This window comes from Pleurodeles waltl, chromosome 9, assembly GCF_031143425.1.
Source record: "Pleurodeles waltl isolate 20211129_DDA chromosome 9, aPleWal1.hap1.20221129, whole genome shotgun sequence".
Taxonomy (NCBI): Eukaryota; Metazoa; Chordata; class Amphibia; order Caudata; family Salamandridae; genus Pleurodeles; species Pleurodeles waltl.
In genome coordinates, this window is record NC_090448.1 from 289,666,515 (window position 1) to 289,689,439 (window position 22,925).

A 22,925-nucleotide genomic window follows, 5' to 3' on the forward strand; every position below is an offset into this window, starting at 1 on the left:
TGTTCTGCACCAGTCTTACCGACTGACATTTGCCTCCTGCACTGCAGACCTTAATTAAACAGTGCTGCAGCTGTAGTGGCAAAATATCCGTGGGCAAGGTGGAAAGGGGACCAGGGGTACGGAGGGCACCCTCCACAAAAAAAAAAAAGCAGCAATCACCTTGGGGGCAAACACTGGCGCTGAGAATGAGTCAGTGTTTGCCACGGGGTTAAATGTCCGCAAATCATGTGAAAGTTAAGCCAGGTACGTGTGGCGCACTCTAGGTAACATTAGGGTACCTAGTGTTCGTTCCAAACATTCCCTTCCGTTAGTTCATCTAGACATTCACTAACTATAAAATGTATTAGGAGATAAAACGAGAGGGTCCTGCTATGTCACTTATATTGCTGGCGTAAATGAAAAGGAAGCAGGCATAAGGCACACATATGGCACATAACTATGGTGCATGCTTACCAGAGACCTTTTACAATGTTCACCAGTTCCACCACGCTGCATGGATTGTGTATGGTGCTGCTCTTTAGCCATGGCACAGTAATTGGTCACATTTTGCTTACTGACTCCAGCCGGCGCTACACTCCAGTCATCGCACTTCAGTGAATACAAGACAACAGGCACAGTGACTCTTGTAGACTGATTTCAAAATGCTTCTCCATAAACCAGAATATTGATTCTTGGATTTGCCAGGGCAGTCATAGTTTTCCAGCATTTTTTGAGCCGGGCATCAGTAAATGTAGCAAATGTCCCAGCTTTCATAGAGGGTCGACTGAACACTAAGTGTAATCCAAGTTTCCATGCATTCTGGTGCAGGATTAGTTGGCAGCCCTGATCAGAAACCAGTTAGTGAACAGAGATGATATTGTGTGTAAAAGTTGCATTTAATCACCCGTTAGTGGCTAGCAATCTGTGTTTTCTGTATTGTAAATTCACTCAGCCTGTAGTCATACATCTATGTTTGTGGAACATCTTGGTTTTAAATTTTATAAATTGGATCACCCTATTTAAACATCAATCCGGCAGATCGGTTCAGCAGCAGTGTATTTAAAGCATACGATGAGAGATATAAACATACAAATTATTGGTATTTGCTCCAATAGTCATAGAACTGTTTATGCAAACTCATGGTCTTAGAATGATCTACAAGTCAAAGATGGATGACATGTTAGGGAGTTAATTACTTTAGTGGTTAATGACCTGGAGAGTTGTCCAGATTCCACCTTGCACTTGTGTTAGCAGCAGGTTACAAAGCCAACAAAGTAGTCAGGAAGGTAGACTTTTTGAAGGAAACATAATGTAAATTTTACTTCAACCAGCACATTGTTTCTCAATTAATTTGTGTGGGACAATACTGATGCTTTGCAGGGATATGAAGCTGAGACAAAGTGCTGAAGTGTGAAACGCATTATTCCATACAAATGAATTCCTTGCACGTTGAGTAGCACTGGGTCTGAAAGTCAACCTTGAAGGTGCTGTGGTACACACTCAGAATCTAACCACGGCCATGGTGAAGAGTCTTTTCACCATAATTAATTAACCGAAGTCAACCTTAAATAAAGAAATTAAGGACAAAGGTTTCACTCTCAGATGTCATACTTTCCAGGGACGTTCTGGACTGGTGGTCAGCTCTGCTACAAAGTATAAACCAAAAATATGTGTCACACTTGTACAGTACCAATGAAATGGCCAGAACAGACAGTACTTCAAACATAAAGAATGCCAATTACAACAATCAATGGTTGTCTTGTTGGCTGATCAATAAGAGGAGGACATTTAATGGCAGAGGGGAGCTGATCTGTTGCTCCTATTCCGTGTGTTGTGGCGTAACTGTACATGACAGCTGAAGCTGTGTGTAGTCATGCTTACAATTTGTAGTAGAGCCTCCAACCACAGTCTTTTATTTGGTTTGAAATTTTTGTGAGGTAGAGGACTCTTTGTAGTAAGTTGTAGAGTTCGCAAGCACTATTAAAAAAGGAGTGAGAGGTAGTTTGGAAGCAGGAACTCCACCTCGCTGAATATTAATAATAATGACTAAATACCTTCCTTGCTAAAGTACTGCAACTGAGCCATAACTGAGAAAGCTATGCAAAATGTGTCCACTTTACAATAAAGGTAGTCGTGTGCATTCCAGAAATACTGTACAATTCTCAGATTGTTTAAGTCTCTAGTGCTAAAGGAGGCAATGTAAGTGAAACCATAGAAGTTGACCATTGTGTCACTTTCAGTCCTTTGGTCTTTCAAGGATCAATTAGCTTCCTTTTTGGCAGTCTTATGTAGTACAAACTCGACCCAAAGCTATTGGAGCGCTTTAATTGAGAGCCAGTTACATTACACAAGGTTACATTCATTTGCTTAGACACAAAGGCCCATATTTATACTTTTTTAGCGCTGCGTTTGCGCCGCTTTTTGACGCAAAATAGGCACAAACTTACAAAATACAATTGTATTTTGTAAGTTTGCGCCGATTTTGCCTAAAAAAATGACACAAATGTGGCGCTAAAAAAGTATAAATATGGCCAAAAGAGTTTATGTGGTTTGCCCAAAATCATTGTTCATAAAGCAGAGTTCATAGCTCAGGGATTTCCCTGAGCAATAACCACCCCCTGATTCCAAGAAACCTGTCCAGACACACTGGCCTACAATATCTTCCATATCTAGAAAGCTAAACGTTATAAAGTTATTCTTATCCCTGCTTCTCTTCTGAGTTCCACATTAACACCCAGATATCTGGCTAGAACTGGATCCATAAACACCTTAAACTGGAAATACCTTTCCAGCTCCAGCTTTAGAACCGCTACTCAAATACTATTTGAACCAACATTGGACTAGTGAAGAGACATCTTAGTAATCTGTAACACTAATGTGATCAAGAAACTGCAAGTTCTCCAAAACCAATCTGCAATAATAATGTCTATTTTACGTCAACAGGGCCATATAATGCCAGGCTTGAGGCATCTTCAGCAACCTCATACTAAAAAGAGAACACCAGTTTTAACCCTCACACTTTTTCACAAAGCATAAATAGGCTATACCCACTTCTCTGATGTGATCTATTTTTCTTCTTGACAATAACCAAGAACTTAATTGATGTTCTATCACTCTGAAGATTACATCTACAGTATGGGAGCTCTGGTTGACATTTCAACAAGTTCTCCTGATTCTTTACCTAGTGTATATATTTCCGGCCTCCTGTTCAGAACAACTTTGAATATTTTGCAAGTTTACTGCTAAATTAAGCCTGAAGGATGTTAAACAATATTGAACTTTCACACAAAAACAGCCCCATGGCCCCAAAATCCTTAAAATTACACTGGGTAGAAAAATAGAGACACAGAGTCAGAGGTTATGGTAACAGAGAGATGCTCTGATAGATAAATCAACGGAGGTAAGTTAGAGTGAGTGAAAGATCACTTTGCCAGGTGGCAACTTGGAAGTGGAGGCCCTGGGCAATGACACACTCTTCTCATGCCCTATAATGTCTCTGCCTCTACCTATGATTAAAGACATAAAAGTAGACATGTAAACAAGAGGTGTTTCTTGAATCCAGACACTAGATAGCCGGATGGTGCAATAAGTGAATCGAGAAAAGCCTCAAGATTTAAAACTATTGTTACAGATAAATAATCCTTTTCTTAAAAATACTCAAAATAATATTTTCGTAACGCTACATATCAACAAAGATTGGGCTGTCCACAGCTAAAAGTACTGGCCACTTGTTTACATTTTGAAATTCTGAAAGGGGTAGGCCTAATTCTTTCAAACGAATTTCTGTTAATTCCATTGCCAGTTATTTAGTTTTACCATGAAAGTCGTGCCTCTATAAAATTCACAGTAGACATAGGGCCTGATTTTGAACTTCGTGGTTTTACCGCCAATCTGCTGTGGCATATTTGACCTCCACGATGGATTATTCTTCCTAGCCATCGGGCGGGCGGGTTCTCGCCGACCATATTTAGATGTTACAATCCAGCAGGCAGTGTACTGCCAGCGGATTGCTGATGGATGGAGACCATCACTGGACCCACTGGACATTGGAAAATGGCAGTGGCTATGGAATACAGGTAAGTCACACACACACACACACACACACACAGTGTACCTAGCCCATATGTGTACACCTGCATCATGCATGACACAACAAACCACATACACACTCATATCCATTACTATTGCATAACAACACACCACGTACATGCCGCAAACACACATTGACGTGCATCCATGACACTACATACACACACCATTTGCATTGCACCCACACACGACACAACCACAACAACCAAGAAAACTACACACTCATCTACACAAACACACTTACACAAAGGCACAACTACACACATCACGACAATGACTGCCGCACAACAACACATATGAATGTTGCATGCAGCAACACAACACAGCATACACAACATCAAACCCAGGTGCAAGTGGCACAATACTGACACAACCACATCACCCACTTCAGCTCCCTCCACATCGACCAGCCAATCACATTGCACACACACATACACGTACTGACTCACATACACAACTGAAAGCACATCATGACAGATACAGGTCCCCTTTCAATGTGCACACATGGACACTGTTGACAAGTGTGATTGTACTGTCATTGTGGTGCCATCATTCATTTGGCAATGAATACTGATTCCAAAATGACAGTTGTGTATGTGTTGCGATATGTGCGATGTATCAGTGTATCCCCATCCATGTCTAACCCAATTGTTTCTCCAACATGTGCATGTCACTATAACATAAAGAAATGACTGTGACATGTATGAATGCAGCGGTCCGAAGCTCATATGCTGTGACCAAGAACAACATACACTGGCAATGCGGGTTCCCAACCTTCGAGTCCAGCTACAGGGGTGGGGGGTTTGTTTTCTCTGTGGTCCAGTGGCAGCAGCAATGGAAAGTGTTGTCCAGTCGTGTTAAGTTGAAAACAGAAGTAGATTCTAGAAAAAAGGTACGTTTTCACCCTATTTCCTCCCTAATCTGTCAACCCACATGTGGAGGTCAGACCACCACAGATGGCTTGGCGGTAAGGCACATACAAATCTGCATGGTGGTAATGGTGACTGCAGTCCCACCATCAGCCACTATTTCCTATGGCGCCGTCAACACGGATGTGAATCCTTGGCTGAGTCAGCGGGATTTGGGTGAGCTTTCGCCTATGGGACTGCCAACATCTAAATCAGGCGGGTCGACCTTCAAGGCGGTGGACTCGTTTTCAGTCGGAAAAGATCAAGGGCGGGACCATTACCGCCAAGATCTGAATCAGGCCCATGGTTGTTTAAACTTCTCCAAATCCTCCAGGGGTCTCATTTAGACCAAGACACGGGGGGACTCCACCACATTGGGTACCAAGGGGGCAGTAATTGTGCTCTATCAGATTTTGCAGTACATTAAACCACCAAGTATTGTCTTGCTACAAAATGGTGTGCAGCAAAACTATTTGAACATGTAATGATAATTTTTTTCCCACAAAATGCTAAATTGGGATAAAACAGCAGCCCCAAATCAGATCAAGGTGGTCAGACTTGGCCTTCTCTGTAGTACTTAATTTTAAATAAGCTCTTGGACATGTTGTAGTATTTTGTGTTTAGGTTTCTGTCTCAATGGAGGAAAAAATAACAGCCATTGCTGGTTTCCCCTATGTGTTTAGCACCTTCAAATAAAAATATTGAACGTTTACCAACAGACACAGCCTGAGAGCAACTTTTCTCAGCAAGAGAAGCACAGGCATTGTTGTGCATGCTTGAGTTGCAACTCTTTAGGATCCACAGCCTATTCCCATCAGAATAGAGAGATTTTTGAGACTTAGGATACACAGCCTACCAAAATAGAGAGATTTCCATCCCTGATGATGACCCGCTGCTGATTTTTATCTGTATAAAAGGTCAAAACGTCGACAAAAAATTGATTGTGGATTGATGTAAATAACTTAGTGACTTCAGGACTCCTGGATTGAAGGAGCCTTTTGGAAGCTCACGTTCTATTTTTAACCACGTTTTCTGTCTATATTGTGTAAAACACTGGCACTTTTATGCATCACAATATTCACCTTCACTGTGTTTTTATTTTTAGGAGCACCTAGTACTTATCAAAAACCATAAGAAATTTGTGATTAAACCAAAAGATTATAGTGGATGATTTGGTAAATAAATAAAATATGAATTAATTTAAGGATACCGGATTGAATACATGTGGTTCCTTTGTTTGAGAAATTAATTTTGCAGTGAAAGTGAAGGCATCCACTTCCTCCTTTTTTTGACCAGATATTGTTCTTAATGTTTATTTACCCAGGTCTAAGGGTTATTGCGTTTTGCCTAATTTTTTGAAAATATTCCCATCACTGGCACACCATGATAGTTAAGTATTTGTTAATGCTGATCCACCATCATTGAAGGGGCTTAAAGCATGCCCCTGCACCCCTGTGGCGCAGGTGGGCCCTCAACTGTTCAGGGCCCTACCAATCCTTCAGGGGCCCCATTCAGCCAAAGGCCAATAAATATCTGTGAGATATGGGAGAAGTAGGAACCCCTCTTCCCATTCTGCAGGCGGAGGCATTATCATTGTGCATTATGCCACTGCATCATTGTCACATATGGTTTGTATAATTGGGCTGATGTATCTATTTGCCTCTGATTTCCTGACTTCCAGGGAAGAAAATAATAATTGCAAGTAAAAACAGCTTTGCTTTATTGGACATTTAGCCCATCATGACCCTTAACACTCAAAATGACCCACTTTTCCACCACAGACATCTTATTGTTTTCCCTTTACTTGTCACCTTTGCTACTACCATCTATTGCACATTTGAGTTCAATGATTACTAGCAAATCAATATGTCTTGCCTTTAAAATGCGAGAGCTAGGTTATTGGCTTTGCCAGTGCTTGTTTGTAAAGCATAGTGACAAATACAGAAACAAAATCGAAATAGCCAACACAGTGTCACCGGTCACCATCCAATACATTTTGTCTTAAATGGGAAAAATATGCTCCTAGATTCCGCCAGCCCAACACGACATATTTACATACATAGGCAGCCATTTTGAAACAGGTTTTATGAAAGAGGTGCATTCCAAGACAGGCACCACCGGACGCCTAAGCGCAATGACATCGCAGTGCAGGTGCATACATCGTAATTTATCAGTGGGAATTTTTGTTTTTATTGTATGGCAGTTTACGATTCCAAGACGGCAAGTAAACAGTTTTGAACAGTATATTAAATTATAAATAATTAAGTGAAGGAGTACAAAATAAAGGTGTGAGCATCCTAGTAGCATTATGCAACTGCCAGGCCCTCTAAAAAGAGAATACCTTTAGGAGAAAAATAAAAAATGGGAATGGGAGGGTTGGGAAAGGATAGCGAGGAGCTAAGGATGGTGAGATGGAAAACAACCAAGGAGCACACAGGAGTGACGCAGCAACGGAGAAACGCTTGACATGTATTTTCCTAGGTGTAGTTACGGCCTCGAATGAAGAATGCTGTTTTTAATGATAAATACTTCTCTGGTCATTTTTTGCTCTCCATAACTTCAATCATACGTTGGCAAAGCCGCTTTTTCCTGTAGCCAGGAGTGCGCTCTATTTTACCATAAAGAATGTCTTTTGAGTGGCAGGTGTTAACAACTCGTTTCTTTCATTTTAGACCAGTCCAAAGGGACCATCCATTCCCTATTGCCCAAACATGTCCCTGGGAATGGCTCTCCTCTCAGCCAATCAGGTAACGATTTGTATAATATGAGGTACGGTTTCCCTAATCATTATTTATTACTTGGGCTACCTAAATTTTAGTTAATGGTGTTTGGGAATGTCTGTCCTTACCATTGTTTCGGATAGTTTTCTTTGGGACACTATGGGACCTCCGATGATTGCATGGTCAGTAAATGTTATTCTTGACCAGTCAGAAAGCTATCCCCCACTTGGGGTAGGAATGTTATCAATAGTCTAGTGAAGGAGGACAGAAAGTGTAATAATCATTAAACTGGTGAAAGGTAGCCAGAAGTGTCTAAAAGGTGCTGACTGTATTGTTTGTTTTACTTTGTAGGGGTTTCCAGTTCATGGTCAATTCCCAGTGACTCATGCAGAGGTAAGATCTGCGTTTGTTCTTTTGGTATATTGTGTTTTCTCCTGATATCCCTGATAAATCATAATAAGATCTCCTGCAAGTTCCATGTATGGTTTGAAAGCCGTGTTTTGGTTACCCCACCCACTCTGAGGTCCAACCACGAGACCTTCGCTAATATATACGATACACAAAACCTGTGACATCTCTGTCACAAAAGAACATTTTAAAGTAACAAGAAATGACACATTCAAGTTCTGTTGTTAAGGCTGTAAATCAGGCCACGGATTGTGTACCCCAATTACACTTTTCTGAAAGCTTCCCAAATTCCCATGATGTTTCCACCTACACAGCTAATCTCCCTTTGCTTTGTTCTTCCATCCCAGCAGATCCTCTCAGGATTGAGCACTAGCATTGCCTGTGGATGAGTTGTCAGCTGTAGCCTACATGTAGCCTACACCCCCCATTATTCTTCAGTCCTGCCTGTGGTTTCCTTACATGTTCTCTGCTTCGGGAGGAGTTCTGAAGCTCTGTCTTCTCTTTCTTTCTCGGCTGTCTAGGTAAAAAAGCTGCAGCAGTGTGCCACCGTTCAGAATCCGTTTTCTGCACTCTCACAGGTGCCTTCTATAGTTCCTTTTCATCCCCACCATATCACCCACCACCCTGTGAGCACCTTCCCTGCTGTCTTCTCTAGACAATTAGCCACATAGGCTGTACAGATCCAATGCCTCCAAGAGAGATGCCTTTCCCTCACTGAGAAGTCTGACACTTCCACCCAGTAGCCGTGCCCAAGTCCCCTTAGGCCCTCCACTCGTACCTCTCCCAGTTCGTCCTTTCTGGGAGGCCTGACCTCCCACCTTCCAGGACTCTCTTGGTCCTGTACATTCTGTGCATGGCTGATGAATCTCAGTAGTGATATTACCCCTTGTCTCTCTTTGAATCCTATAGGTGAATAAACTGCAGCAGTATTCCCTGCATCAGAACCCATTTTCTGCACTACCACAGGTGCCTGCCATGATTTCAGGTAAGAAAATTATCTGCCTCCTGATTGGGGCATAAAAATAAAGATTTCTCTGCACCATATGCCAAGGCCATTTGCTGTATCTAGTAGGGCGCATACCCACTCTGATCTGGGCTGGCAAACATCTGCCTTCCCTTGGTGTCATGTTGGCTCATGCATGCACGTTTATCCATACTCGCTGTAGGATCATCCCATCTTTGATGATGGCACAGGTCTCATTTCCAAGGCTAACTAGGCAGGCTGACCTGCCGATCTAATTGCTTTCCTTGCCTCCTCCTTTCCGTTTGAGTCCCTCAAATCAATGACAATGAAGCATGCCTCAGTACCTAAACTGTGTTAATCTGCCTATTGCTATTCCCTCATTCCAGAGCACTCTCCTCTGTGGAAATTGTGGATGTGCTGCAGGGTAGGCTGTTGTGAAGCTGCTTTTCTCAGTGTCTATGCTACCTCTACATTTCACTCCACATGTCACTGTCTTCTCCTTGGTGCCCTTGCAAGTCTCAATAACAAGCTTATTCTTATCGTGGGATGTCCCTCATTTTCATAACCTCAAGATCACTTCCCACAAGTCCAGGGACATCTAGGAAAACCGTTTTAGACATATAGGGGGTTATTCCAACTTTGGAGGAGGTGGTAATCCGTCCCAAATGTGACGGATTTACCACCAGCCGTATTACGAGTTCCATAGGATATAATGGACTCGTAATACGGCTGGTGGTATATCCGTCACTTTACCGTCACTTTTGGGACGGATTACCACTTCCTCCAAAGTTGGAATAACCCCCATAATTTTTAAAAAGCAAGCAAAGACACCTCTTTAGAAATTAGAGATCCTAAGCACTAAAGGCTGAGAGCACTTCAGACTGGAACATTTCGCTAAAGCTATGCTCTTCGGCGGCCACTTCAGTTGAGATTTTTCTGTGGCATTTGTTTCTAAGGTCTTGATAGTTTAAGTGTTTTACTGCATCAAGTGGGTTATTTTGCAGATTTCTCACTACAACTGGTGTATATTAATTACACAATAGGTGGGCTTCTTAGATTCCATAGAGATGATCTCTAGTCATCGGAGAGTGTATACACTGGGTATTGTTGCCCTCCTGATTAGGACATGGGAGTCTTTGCTGGCATCTTTGCTGTTCTGGAGGTGGAATGGTATTGGAGGTTAGACAAACAAGTCACTACCCCTGACACTGCCTCGGAAAATGACTGTAGGGCTAAGAATGAGTTTTGTGAACGTCCTACAAAGGAATACCCACTACTGACCAAAATGTCTGCTTCTCGCTGCAGTTTTTGTGTACATGGAGGTAACACCCTGCTTCCCGTCCATGTGAGATGGTGCTGCCATCTCTGAGCTTAGCATGCAGTATGCACACAAAAGAAACCGCAACAAGAAAGGGGGTGTCTTACCTCCCTTACACCTCCCAAAATACCTTTTATATATTTCCTGGATGAGATAAATTAATTCGATTAAGCACTATATAACTAATTAGACCTACTTCCACGTTTTTAGGAATAGAGGCTTATAATGGAAGTTAGAGCTGAAATCAATCACAAGATTTAATTTATCTTTCCATAGATTTTTCCCCAGAATTCTACACGATATTCGCTTTTACCAAGCAACACATATTGCTGTGCTGCACGATTTGCTGTAAATCACTGGGGCAGAAAACGGTGCATTTTGGGGTACTATTTACAAACATATAAATTAACAGTTTTCCCTATGTAAGTTGTATAACGATTCCTTATGCCAATAAACAAATGAATTAGGAACAAGAACATCATATGAAGGGCATTAAAATATGTAAAGTCAAACAGAATTTTGTGATATTTTCTGTCCTATGTAATGAATCATATGTACTATAAAATTTTGACTTGGCTTCCTGGTACATTAATTTCTTAACTTGCACTCTGACATTACCCAAAAGAAATGTGCCTGGGTCAGCAGAGCTTCGTGGTGGTGTGGTATGGTTGCAGACCGAACCTGACCTCTGTAGCCCAAACATCGTGTGTTTCTTGCAGGCAAACTTGCAGGAGGAAATGACTGCAGTGTTAAGCAGCCAAGTGTGAAACCATGTTTCCTAAAAACTTTTCGAGTCTCATCTTGCTACAGGGAACAATTTCTACACCTTTGTTGCTATGAGCGTGGATTTTTTTGATGGTTAGAGAATCACATCTCTTGACCAACCAGAAGTCCCATCAGCCTGTGAGTGAAAATCCATGCTTTCTGTAGCTCCTTAACATTGTCCTGTCTTTCCATTTGGTATTTATATCCTGCTTTTCGATTTTATCTTTGAATTCTCTGAAAGTATAAGGGCCTGGCAGCCCGATGAAGGACTATTCTTCACAAATTCTCCTTGCTATGATGTGTGGACTTTGTGTCCTTGAACTTACAGGCCCCATGTAATTCCTTGTTTGTTTGAGATCAAGATTCAGAAAAGCCATAAAAGTGAGTATATCACAATATCAAATCCGTGAGATATTTTGAAAGTCTTTTCGTGGAGTTTCTAGATGATGCCACACACATATGTGAATTTATCAGATCAGCCAGCAGGTTATTGAATTTCTGCAGTTTAAAAACAACTCGAATGGCTTAATGCTGAACTGCCTAGCTGTAAGAAAGGCACATCTTTGATAGACAGTTTAAGACGCAATTAAATACTCGATTTTTGGCAACACAGCGCCTCTAACCATGGATTAGAACATCGACTACATTAAATAATTATTGTAATTTCTTCTTGTGAAGAAGATTAGATAGATACTGGAAAATGCTAGGAGTTTATACACACATATACGCACACGTGCATGGAAGAACACACACTCACAGCAACAAAGTTAATGACAATTCCTGTTCCTGTTTTCTACCAAACTTTCTTTCTGCTTTTCCTGTTCACCAGGCTTTCTCTTCAAGCATGATGAACCACCATTGTCTAGGTGGTTCTTTGTTGTACATGGAACTAATAAACGAAATTTGGCTGTCTTGAAGAAGTATTTTTTGAGAGAGATTATCTCTTTTATTGCATGTGGATGGTTGAAGGAAAATTGCTCCTAAACAGGTCACAAAGCACGATTTAGGAAATATCCCTCGAGTTGGCAACTATCAGGCTGCAACAATATGAGGAGTTCATACGTTTTGTATTCATTTCTGATTCCATTCTAGTTAACATGCTTCAGTTAGTCAGACTTTGCTAAAGCCTTTATGGAAGAGTGTTATTTCCTCACAGTCCATCATACTGTGCTCTATTGAATAGGTCATGAATGTGAAGAATATCCCATGACAGTCAATAGAAAGGTTCATGTTTGCAGTGCTAGGTTTTGGTCAAATTTATCTTCAGAGCCTATGGGAAAAAGGAATGCATTGTTCACAATATGTCTTCAGATTTAAAGTACTCGAGAGCTAACTAGCAGCACTGGATTATTGCTCTGTGGGATGTTTTGTTTCAAAGAACTTTCAGTCTTAAAGGTAGAAGGAACAGGTTTCTATGTTTTGATTTGTCTAAAAACTTGTAGATGTATAAAAACCTATTCTGTGGCCCTCTCCACCATTTTATAGATTTTAATGATGTTATGAACTCGGGAAAGATTCCTATTATTGTTACAGGTAGGTAACGTTTTCTGTTTTTTTTGTTTAAGTACCCTTACCTTCTCTCTGAGATCATTAATTGTGTGATGCAGGACACTCTCAATATCTAGGCACCTTGGTCTCCCTATCCTTGCACTTCCTCGAGGACTATCTCAGATCATGACACAGGTCTCAGTACATAGATTAGTTTGGTCTAGTTGCTCCTTCCATCTCACTAGTATCTTTTACACATGTTTGAATGCATAGTCTGCTTTTGTCCAGCAGCTGCCTATAGCACACACTTTCTTTGGTGACCACCAGCTCGAACTTAGTAGCACCTCTCTGTGATTTAGAGTCTGGCTGGCCAGACCTGGAACTGATATTGTTTAAATGAGCTACCACTCAGGCAAACTATAGTTTGTCATTGTTTATAGTTTTTGCCGCCTGGCTAATAACTCCACTGAACAGTCAGCTAACATACTATGAAGGGGCGTGAGAAAGCATAAGAATGTGGGGCATGTTCATTAGCTGAGACATGACTCTAAAGGTCAGAACAGTCAAAAGTGTTGTTTCAAAATTCACTGAGAGTCACTCCTTTTTTCCTCCATTTTTTTAAAAAAAACGCCTTACATGTTGCACTATGAAAGAGTATGACTTTCAAGCTCTGCTCTTACGTCATTTTTTGAGATTACGAGGCACCTCTCACAATGATCAGACGTCATCTCATACAAGTTTGGGCACAGACCCCTCACCTACCAGGCCCTCCCAGACAAGTTTGTATGAGATGTCTGTCTGTCATGGGAGACAGACCATCAGGGTATAACATTCACAGCATATAATTGTACTGAGACTTCTGTTCAGTAATGATCTCTATTTCTGTCTCCCCCACCAACTCCCTCACTTCCCATCCTCCTGCTCTCCCTCTCGTGTGCTCTGTTACTGCCTCCCCTCTTTTTACCTCATCCCCACGTCTGCTTGTCCCGTCCTTTTATCGCACCTTTCCTTCCCTCTCTTTTGTGCCATCTCCTTATCTTCTCCACGTCCATAACTCTCTTCTGCCTCCTCATCCTGACTTTTTATTCTCCTTTATTACTCTTTTTTCCTTCCTTTTCTATTACCTGTGCTCCTCTCTCTCTCTTACCTCCCCTGTCACATATTCTTTTCCATCTCCCACCACATTTCATCCGCTATTACGCTTTAAACTTCAATCTCTCCCCATTCACTTAAACCCCTTTTTCTGATTTTTATTCCATTTAATTTCCATTGTTCTGTTCTTTCTCCTTTACTCCCTCCACCCTTCACTCCTTCCATCCGTTTCTGCTTTTCCCTAACCTCCTTTAACCGAATCTCCTGTGCCCCCGTCTTTCATCCCTTGAATCTTCTCCTTACTTGTGCCTCCTACTCTTTTCTTTCCTCCCCCTCTTCTCTGCAGCTCTAGAAACAAGTGCCCCCACCACCTCTCAGGAGTTCCTCATCCCTAATGACGTAAGTGGTGCTCTTTTTTCCACCTTACACCTGTGTCCAATGCTATGAGGATGGGCTGTGGCGAAACCATGGAAGTTCTGCAGTATACGCAAACTAGATTCAGTGTTTTGCTGTACATAAATAACTTTCTCAGTTAAAGATGGACTGTACGTTTGCTAATCTTTATGATGGTGCCCTTTCTATTTTTTCTGTGCAACTTCTCTATGTAAAGCTCTTTTCCTGAATTTGCCCTACGTATTTACCCCCTTCACTGTATATGCCTCCTTTGCCATCTTGCAGGCATTCGAATTGTATTAGTCAATAGAATACCTTGCCATATCATTTTTACCCTTCTTTCAAACTCTGACATGTACCTATCCCCTTGTAGTCCCTATCCATGTATTTTAACCCTGTCATGTACCTTTATTTGTTCCTTCAGTGTACTAGTTTAACTCACCTCTAATCCTATATTTGACTAACCTGTAGCTTTTAACCATGTTTTCACTAGCTTTGCGGTTTCCCACTTTTCCCATTTTCTTTTGCTTCCTCTCCTTTACTTTCCCCTCACACCACATCTCTACATGTGTTTACATCCAACAGTGCATTGGTTGTGTGATTGGAAGACAAGGAAGTAAAATCCGGGAAATCCGTCAGATGTCTGGGGCTCTTATTCGAATCGGGAGCCAGGAGGAGGGATCCACGGAACGACTTGTCACCATCACGGGGACTGCAAACAGCATCACTGTTGCTCAGTACCTTATCACAGCCTGGTAAGATGTCAACACAGGGAAGAAAAAAATGCAAATCTCCCATCCACTACCCATCACACCCTGGCACCAGAAGGGTCAAGATACCACAAGATCATCACAACCTCTCTCTTCCAACTCCACTGCCCAGCATGGCAAGGGCCACTAGGGACAAGATTCAGCTTGAGATTATGTTTCCCTCTTCACATATATCTGCCGTAGGCTGAACCAAGAGAAGCCAAGACAATCTCTCAGTGAAATCACAGTCCAGCACCATCATCTACAGGACCCCTATAGAACAATACTCTCTCTCACTGCCTACCAAGGCCTAGCACTAGTAGATCCAGACAGACCTGGAGCATCCCTGTCCCTCAAGGTTAATAACAGTCTGGCACCTTCATTACACAAACAGTATCTCTCACCTCTGAGCTCTTCACAACCTGTCACCAGCATTATAGACAGAAAACTGTGTTTTACTGTGCAAGTATAAGGTAAGGAGAAGATTTGGTCTAGTCTAAGGGTGCATTCTGCTAGCTCGCCTGCAGATCAAACTGGAAAGGTAGAAAGGTGTCATGGCCGACTGGCCCTTACACCCCCACTTTTAATAGTTTGAGGGCAGGGCACTTTTCTTGTAAAAAATGTTAATGTGACAATCAAATATGTAAGCAGAATTTTGCACAGTATAGAAAGAAGAAGGGAATATGCAGACTTTTACATAATTCACAGAAAAGGAAAGCTTAAGTATGTACAATCTGAAAAGCTAACTAAAAAAAGGGGTGTCCCCAAAGCCCAATTGGTCCTTGATGTTGAGTGTTAACTCTATCCAGGAGATTCAAAAGTATCTTGGATTTCTAAATATGTAAGAAAGTTCTCAGCTTATGCTGAACAAGCCATGCCTTTTTCAATCATATTTATTAGTCCAGTACAAATGTGCAAAAACAAAAGAAACACACCAAACCCTATGACAGTATTGCTTCAACCTCCATATTACGATCCATATTCAGAGCTCCTGGTTATCAACATTTTGTAAATGTACACACCACATAAACAAAATTGCAAAAGTATAAGTAGCTCTGGGATGAGTGAGTGAACCTCTATTGGATGAAGAGGGAGGTATGCAGATGGGGAAAAAACAAAAAGAGAAAATCAAGTCATCACAACACACTTCACTAAGAAGACTACTGCTCAAAATAGGTTTTGCCACAGTGGGGTCCTTTTTAGGAGTCTCAAGGCAGTCCGAATTTACTAGGTTAGTACGATGTCAATCAGAACCATTTACCATTGCTGTTGTAGTGTTTAACCCTAAGAATGGACCCAAAACTGAACATCAAGTATCTCCCTTTGCAAATTGATCCTCAGGGTAGCGAAGTCAAGCAGTCCAAGACCAACTAAGCGTGTGGTGTGTGAACTGAAACTCAGCCTGACACAAGTTAACCAACACAAGTTAATATTGTAATGCTAGCCAACGATTTTTCTTTGGGAAAGACTAAGCAGCAGATTTACTCATTAGAAGTGCAGCAAGAAAAGTGTATGTGCTGCGTGGCGCTGGGGGAGAAAGCATTGCAGAGCCATCGCAACTAAGATAAGGCACTGCTACTCACTTCCCTACTAGTGATGCACAAACAGGCTGCCTAGTGCCCTGCACACAACTTTACACTATAGTGCAAAGGTGTGTGATGTCTAGAGTGTGTTTTGTACTGGAAGAGTATTATTTTAGTACAAAATCTATACTTAAATTAACTTTTAAACTTCTCATACATTGGATGTGTGCTGTACAATGCAGCACGTGTGTTTCAAGCAGGTGTTATTTTTTTGGTGCAAAGCCCTGTCTAGCAATTGTAATTGACAAAGCTTTGTATCAAAATCTATTGGTAGTAGCGTGGAGATGCCCATGTACCATGCATGGGATGCCCACATGACAACAAATAGTGCAAAGTAGGGCAGAAGACTATTTACATTACTGTAGGGGCTACTTTTCAGCAAATTTTTACTCCCACTGCAAGATCATTTCAGGGTCCTTAGTCCTCACCTGTATAAAGCAATGCAGGTCTTTCCCTAATGCAGCAGTGAACATCTTCAACTCATCCTACTTCAGCTGCTTTGCAATGCCCTTGTTCTAAGTAACATCTTCCTCGTGGAAGGACATCTCCAGTTCCTCTCCTGAACATATGGTCCCATTTGAATTACCCTTTCTTGGTACTCTTAGGTGAAGTGCCAACATATTTGGTTCCAAAACTGGCTAGAGGAGTTGGTGGTGAATAATCCAACCCTAGAGAACAAAGAGCTTCCCTGTTACCACTGGTGTGGAGCTTTAAGATTGCTGAAACAAAACAAAGGGACACAAGCAAAGGACTTAACTACCTGTTAATCTCTGGGGGTGGCCTTTTCAGAGAACAGTATTCCAGGAAGGGAACTCCCTAGCTTCAAATGGGCCCTTTGACTCATTTCCTTAACATTCATCAACTTCGAAAGAACCTAAAAATGCTCTGAGGGGAGTCATGCAATGCACATTCATTGTCTGGGCTCTCTATCCACCCCTCCATTCTAAGTAAAGCACTTAAATGCAGCAAATACAACATGAATCACAGTGTGGCTGTCCATTGGTGGCATTCATGCTCTATACGAACATCCTTTGCACATTCCAAATGGTGCACACATGTGACATCCATGCCCCAATCGGATTGGTGAAGGATCCTGTTGTAGTACACAGGCAGCCTAATTTGAAAGTTAGGACAACCCAGCAGCAACTCTTCCTAGATTGGACAGAGAAAAAGGTCTACCATGCCATTTTAAATTGTATTGCTGCCACCACTGTCAGTCCTCTACAGTCCAGTGAGCAGATGGTAGTCCTGCTCAATAGAGGGGGCACACATTGCATTCCCCTTTAGAAAACAGAGACCTGCTCTGGGTCTCAGCCCGTGTGAAAATGGTATCTCCAATCCACACACACGATCGTTGTATGTGCTAAGGTAGGGATCAAAAGAGCAACAGCTTCCAATGATGAATTTGAGTGATTGGCACGTGCTCTCCAGAGCCATGCAAGGGACCTTTCCCCAGTCCAGCACCCACCCTCACCCCAGAGATATACCTCCAAAACACTAGTTTACTGGTCCCAACAGCCACCTAATTAGACTGCACACTAGATTTGACTCAGAACTCATTACCCCCTCCCATCTGCCCTCTTCACAGTGGATATAGAAATGGTAGCATTGTCAATTTGCATAAAGCAGTATTTCTACTGCGTGGTCTAACCTATGATTCGTCTTCGGAACAGCTATTAGTGCCCCACTTCCTTTACCATCAGATATCAGACTCCTGCTTGTGTTGCACAGAAGGTGTTCTGGTCTCAGATGTTGAACCATGTAATTCTGACAATACGTCTCCCATAGGTGCCTGGAAATCTGCATCAGGGAAAGTTGATGGAAACCCCTGGAACTACAGATTAGCTCCCCTCTTCAGGTTGCCCAAAGATACAACATCATGTCCACTCTTTTAATATTTTCTACAAAACAGCTACGTGTTCACATTGTTGGCTACAGCTTAATCTACGTCCTCACGTTATTTTCTAGTTTATCAGTGTGGGCTTCCACATGCAGCTTAATTCTCCAAGAGAAAGCCTGAAGTTTTCTCACAGTTGCAGAATCTGATCTCTTGTGTCCAAATTTGCTGTTCATACACGTAAAACAAAAAAGAGGGCTGGCCTAGTAGCTCTGGGTACTGATATAAATTAGAACAAACAGTGGTTTGATAGTAGAACATAGAAGGCTTGATAATTCAAGGAAAAGCTTAATTTGTCCCATGTCCCCTAAGGTGCTATTTAAACTTTATTCAAAGTGATATCGAAGAGGTGTTATCCCGAATCTATCCAAATGTGGGCTAAAATGGCAGAGATTCTTGGGGAACCTAGTGAAGCCAGGAACTTCCTGCCCTGGGGCTAACACCTATGTGGGATAGGTAAAATGAAAAAGAATGCAGGGTGGCACCTGTCTGCCATCTAAATCTCTCATGGTCGGCCTCTAAACTGCGACATCCCGGCATGAACAAGTAAATCTACAGCAAGGGAATGATGTTCACTTATGACTGGCCCACAGGCAGAGAGGAACAAAGCTGTGCAAAGATCCAGAGACAAAACCATTGAAATGCTAGTTGAGAAGCTATTCAGTAGATTCTGTAGAAAGCTGCAACATCGAACAGTGACCACTGGTAGAAGACAAATCAGAGAGTCATCTCACACCCATAACCTCCTTGGAAAGGCCATGCGGTGTCTCTTCTAACTCATAGTGTAGTTCCCTCACTGTTGGTACCTGCCACAACAAGATGTGGTCCATGGCAAGCACATATCACTTCTATCCATGCCACGTACAACTTGGCATTATGACCATATTTCTCCCTAGTTAGTAGCCAATTGCAAGGTCCTTGGTAATCCAGGTTAGGCTGGTAATAGGAGTTTCAGGTCGAGTCAGGATTACGTGATCTGCTGTAAATCTGCTGATCTTGTGCATTTAGCCAAATAATTTTGGGTCTTAAAAGAAGACAAAAATCTTCGGGTGAAATATTGGAGAGTAATGAAGAATATCCAGGGGACCTGCGAATTAACTTATCATTTTTTTCCAGTAAATCTTTATTACTAGGGTGACTTGACTCTTAGGGTCCCACTTCTAATCTCTTTTAACTCCGCTCCACTGGAGTTACCAATGCACCTGGTATCACTAACTCCGGAAACTTTGGGGTTGTGAGGGGGTGGACACGACATAATTACCAGGGAGATAACGTGGACCTTGGAAGGAGGCCCTTAGTGGAAATAGTAATTGCTCTCTGAATGCTCTCACCAATATTTAAGAAGCAAATTTTTGATCTAAATCAGTAAACTTAAAGCTTTCTCCATAAGTCAGTAAAATGAAAGCTTTTTCTATGTCAACGCCACATACAGCGTTTGAGCTACATGAAACTGAGTGGCATCTGTGTGAAAAACTATGAAATGTATCCAGGCAGGCAGATAGATTCTTTCAGCTTTCCATGTAAGCATTTTTCAATCAAAAAACAGTGATGTTCACTAACAGTTTATAACATATTTTAAAAATAAGGCGAGTCACTCACATGAAAAGCATTCACATGAGATGAAAATGTTTTGAATATATTTCTGTCCAAACCCAATCAATATGGGGAAAACTACCATTTTACTTATTAGTATTAGAAGATAAGGTTGGGGGTGTAAACATAACAAGGCAAGCTAAATAAGAGACAGGCACTTAAAAAAGATAAACCATTCTTTAGCTTTAAACATACAAATTGTTAAATTTATACTGACTCGATCTAATTTTAGGTCTAAAAACTAAACAGATTCCTTTTTTAGCTATCTTTAACTATATAGAGAAACCGAAGAAGTATACAAAGAGAGACGAATGTCATTTATTTTAGTCTTTTATTTATCAAAAATGCAGCAGAACATTTTATCTCAGAACAGAGACCAATACATACATTGACAAATCACAAAAACCCACTTTCGCATAATTCATAACACTGGTGTTAGTACGTATATAGAAAGTCCACGCTTATCTCTTGCAATTTTCTGAAGGAGCCTGTTACCTGATGATTTCTCCATTACTTCCTCTCTACCAGTTCTCCCAAATTTTCTTAAACCGCTTATTTGCACCCACTCCTTTTGCGTACAGATTCTCATGGCTTTTAACCTTACACGTTTTACTATTGCACTGAGCCGCAGTTGGATTAGCTGCCGACTTCCAATTCACAAGAATAAGTGATTTTGCCACTAAAGTAGCTATGAAGTAAAGTTGTTTTTGCTCAGTGGAAAGATCTTTCGACCCTGACGGAATGCCAAAGGGTGCTTCGAGCGGGTCAGGAATGATTTCCTGCCCCATCCGTTTTCCAAGTTCATTATAAAATATTGGTCCAGAATGTAAACAGTCTGGGACAGATAAATATTGTATGGAGCTAATCCACTGCTTTCATCCAGCATCTAAAACATATCGCTACCCCACTATATCAACCCCAATATACATCTTATTGACTTTATCTGGTATATAATATAGCATCCATTTACAATAATAGGCAATTTGCTTGAAATTAGAAGCTGAAATGGCTTTCCTGCTATACCGATTATAGTAAAAACCATTGTGCTAAGGTTATTTTGCAGCTAGTGGTAGATGCTATTTTACTTATAAGGTCAGATAATAACCGCAGGAGGAGAGGAATGCGCCGTTTTTTTCCGGTTCTGTTCATTACTCCAGGTCCAATTCTTCCCCAATACAGTCCTGGGATTTCCCCACCTCCTGTCCCCTGTTGGGGGGGATTGATTAAACGTGGTTCTTTTTTTATGTGGTTTGCTTGATACTACAGGATGTGTGGGTTGACTACTTCCCCTTTGTTGTGACCCCTGGGTAATGGCACCCATGTTGGGGGAAGTATTTTAAGTTGGCTAGGGATTAGGGTCTGCCAGAAGGAGATGAGATCTCATGTGTAAGGACTGGATTGGGGAAGATGGACATGAAGGTAATGTCGATGAAACACACCCTGATTTTTAGCCACAAAGCAAATTCTTAAACTTTGGAAACCATTTTCTGTTCCGTCAGTTGACAACTGCTGATATGATGCATTTATCTCAAAATGCAAAGTTTCAACACTTTAAAAGAGGAACTCAACATCTTTATAAGGATATAGTTAAGTACTGGGATACGTAAACCTACCTGGTTCATCTTTCACCTTGTGCAAGTTATCTCTCACCGATATGCCTTTTGCAGTCTGGATTTTCACTTCTTCTGTATAGTGAACTGGCACTACTATTTCATATAGAGCATGTCCATCACAGTTTAGGACGAGAACTAACCAATGAGCATCTCTCCTCTCCATGACTATCACAGCCTTGCACCAGCATTGTGTCCGGCGCTTCTCTCACTTCCATTGTGATCACACCTTGGCACCAGCAGTGTATACAGATAATCTCTCACCTCCTTACCCATTACAGCCTGGTACCATTATTACATTCAGAGCATCTCTCACCTCAGGACCCATCTCCGTATAGCACCAATGTTGCCCTTCGAACATCTATTCCCTCCATTCTTATCACAAACTGGCGCTGAAATTCCACAAAGAGCACCTTGTATCACTGTGCCCACCACAGCCTGGGACTGGAAAGAGTGCTTAAAGTTTCAAGGCTGTGCTTCTTGGCCTGTCATTTATATGAATTCATGTTTTAGCTATTTGATGGCTTTTTTCCATATTTTATTTCTCCTGTTTCTATTTTTCTCTCAATTTCCTAGTTGTATTATATCCTCTGTTGTGTGATGTTGCTAATTATTTGTTTGTAAAAAGTGCTCCACGTGGAGCCCTGAAATCCTAGCACAATGTGCAAAGCCCCTGGCATCATACAATCGAGCTAAATGAAAAGTAGTCTGCCAAAGTTTACAAATGATAATGCTATTTTATATAGCTCTTGCTGGCAGAGTCGTGCCATTTTACGACACTATAAGTACCAGAAGGGCTTCTATCAGTCAGTGTAATGGCACTGTAAGAAGGTTGCGATGTTGAAAGGCGCATATAGATTTGTTGGTATTTAAACAGGTGACCTATCCAGCACGAAGGGATCAGTAGCAAGCACATAACTCATGGCAACATTTTGAAGGCCAACTACTGGCTCTATTGCTGCCTTTGAGTAGGTCCTTTGAGAGTCTTCAGTTCTGCTTAATCCTTTTTTGCATTTTTCGATGATGTTATCCTTTACTTTGACCTCCAAATTCCTGTTTTTGACACTTGTACTGTTACTGTTGGGATTATTCCTTCTTGGTTTTCTGCCTCTTCTTCAACTTTCTTTTTTACTCCATCTGCAATTCAAACCTCTCCTCACGCAAGGTACTTATTTGGTTAGAAATGCATCAAGTTGCCCTCAGGTCTACTTCACTTGCATGCTTGAGTCCAGACTTCTTTAAAGTGCTCATAGTTGTGGCCATATGTCTGGTAGAGTATTGGCCCTAGTCACCCCGCTTTGGACCTCAGTCCTAGATTTCATTCATATCACTTGACACTGTGGCTTATTCCTAAATCCCTCGTTTCTAT

At 41.5% G+C, this 22,925-nt stretch overlaps 1 protein-coding gene across 4 annotated transcripts in view; it reads left to right on the plus strand.

Annotated features, from left to right (window-relative positions):
* PCBP4 (poly(rC) binding protein 4) overlaps positions 1-22,925 on the plus strand; it is a 135,554-nt gene that overhangs the window by 106,890 nt on the left and 5,739 nt on the right. For 2 of the 4 annotated variants that reach the window (XM_069206745.1, XM_069206746.1), the window contains exons 8-13: positions 7,649-7,723; positions 8,048-8,089; positions 8,626-8,682; positions 9,014-9,089; positions 14,078-14,130; positions 14,710-14,879. In XM_069206745.1, coding sequence (XP_069062846.1) covers positions 7,649-7,723; positions 8,048-8,089; positions 8,626-8,682; positions 9,014-9,089; positions 14,078-14,130; positions 14,710-14,879 — 473 coding nt within the window. The remainder of the gene's footprint in view (positions 1-7,648; positions 7,724-8,047; positions 8,090-8,625; positions 8,683-9,013; positions 9,090-14,077; positions 14,131-14,709; positions 14,880-22,925) is intronic. The other 2 variants (XM_069206747.1, XM_069206748.1) reach the window with 1 other exon arrangement.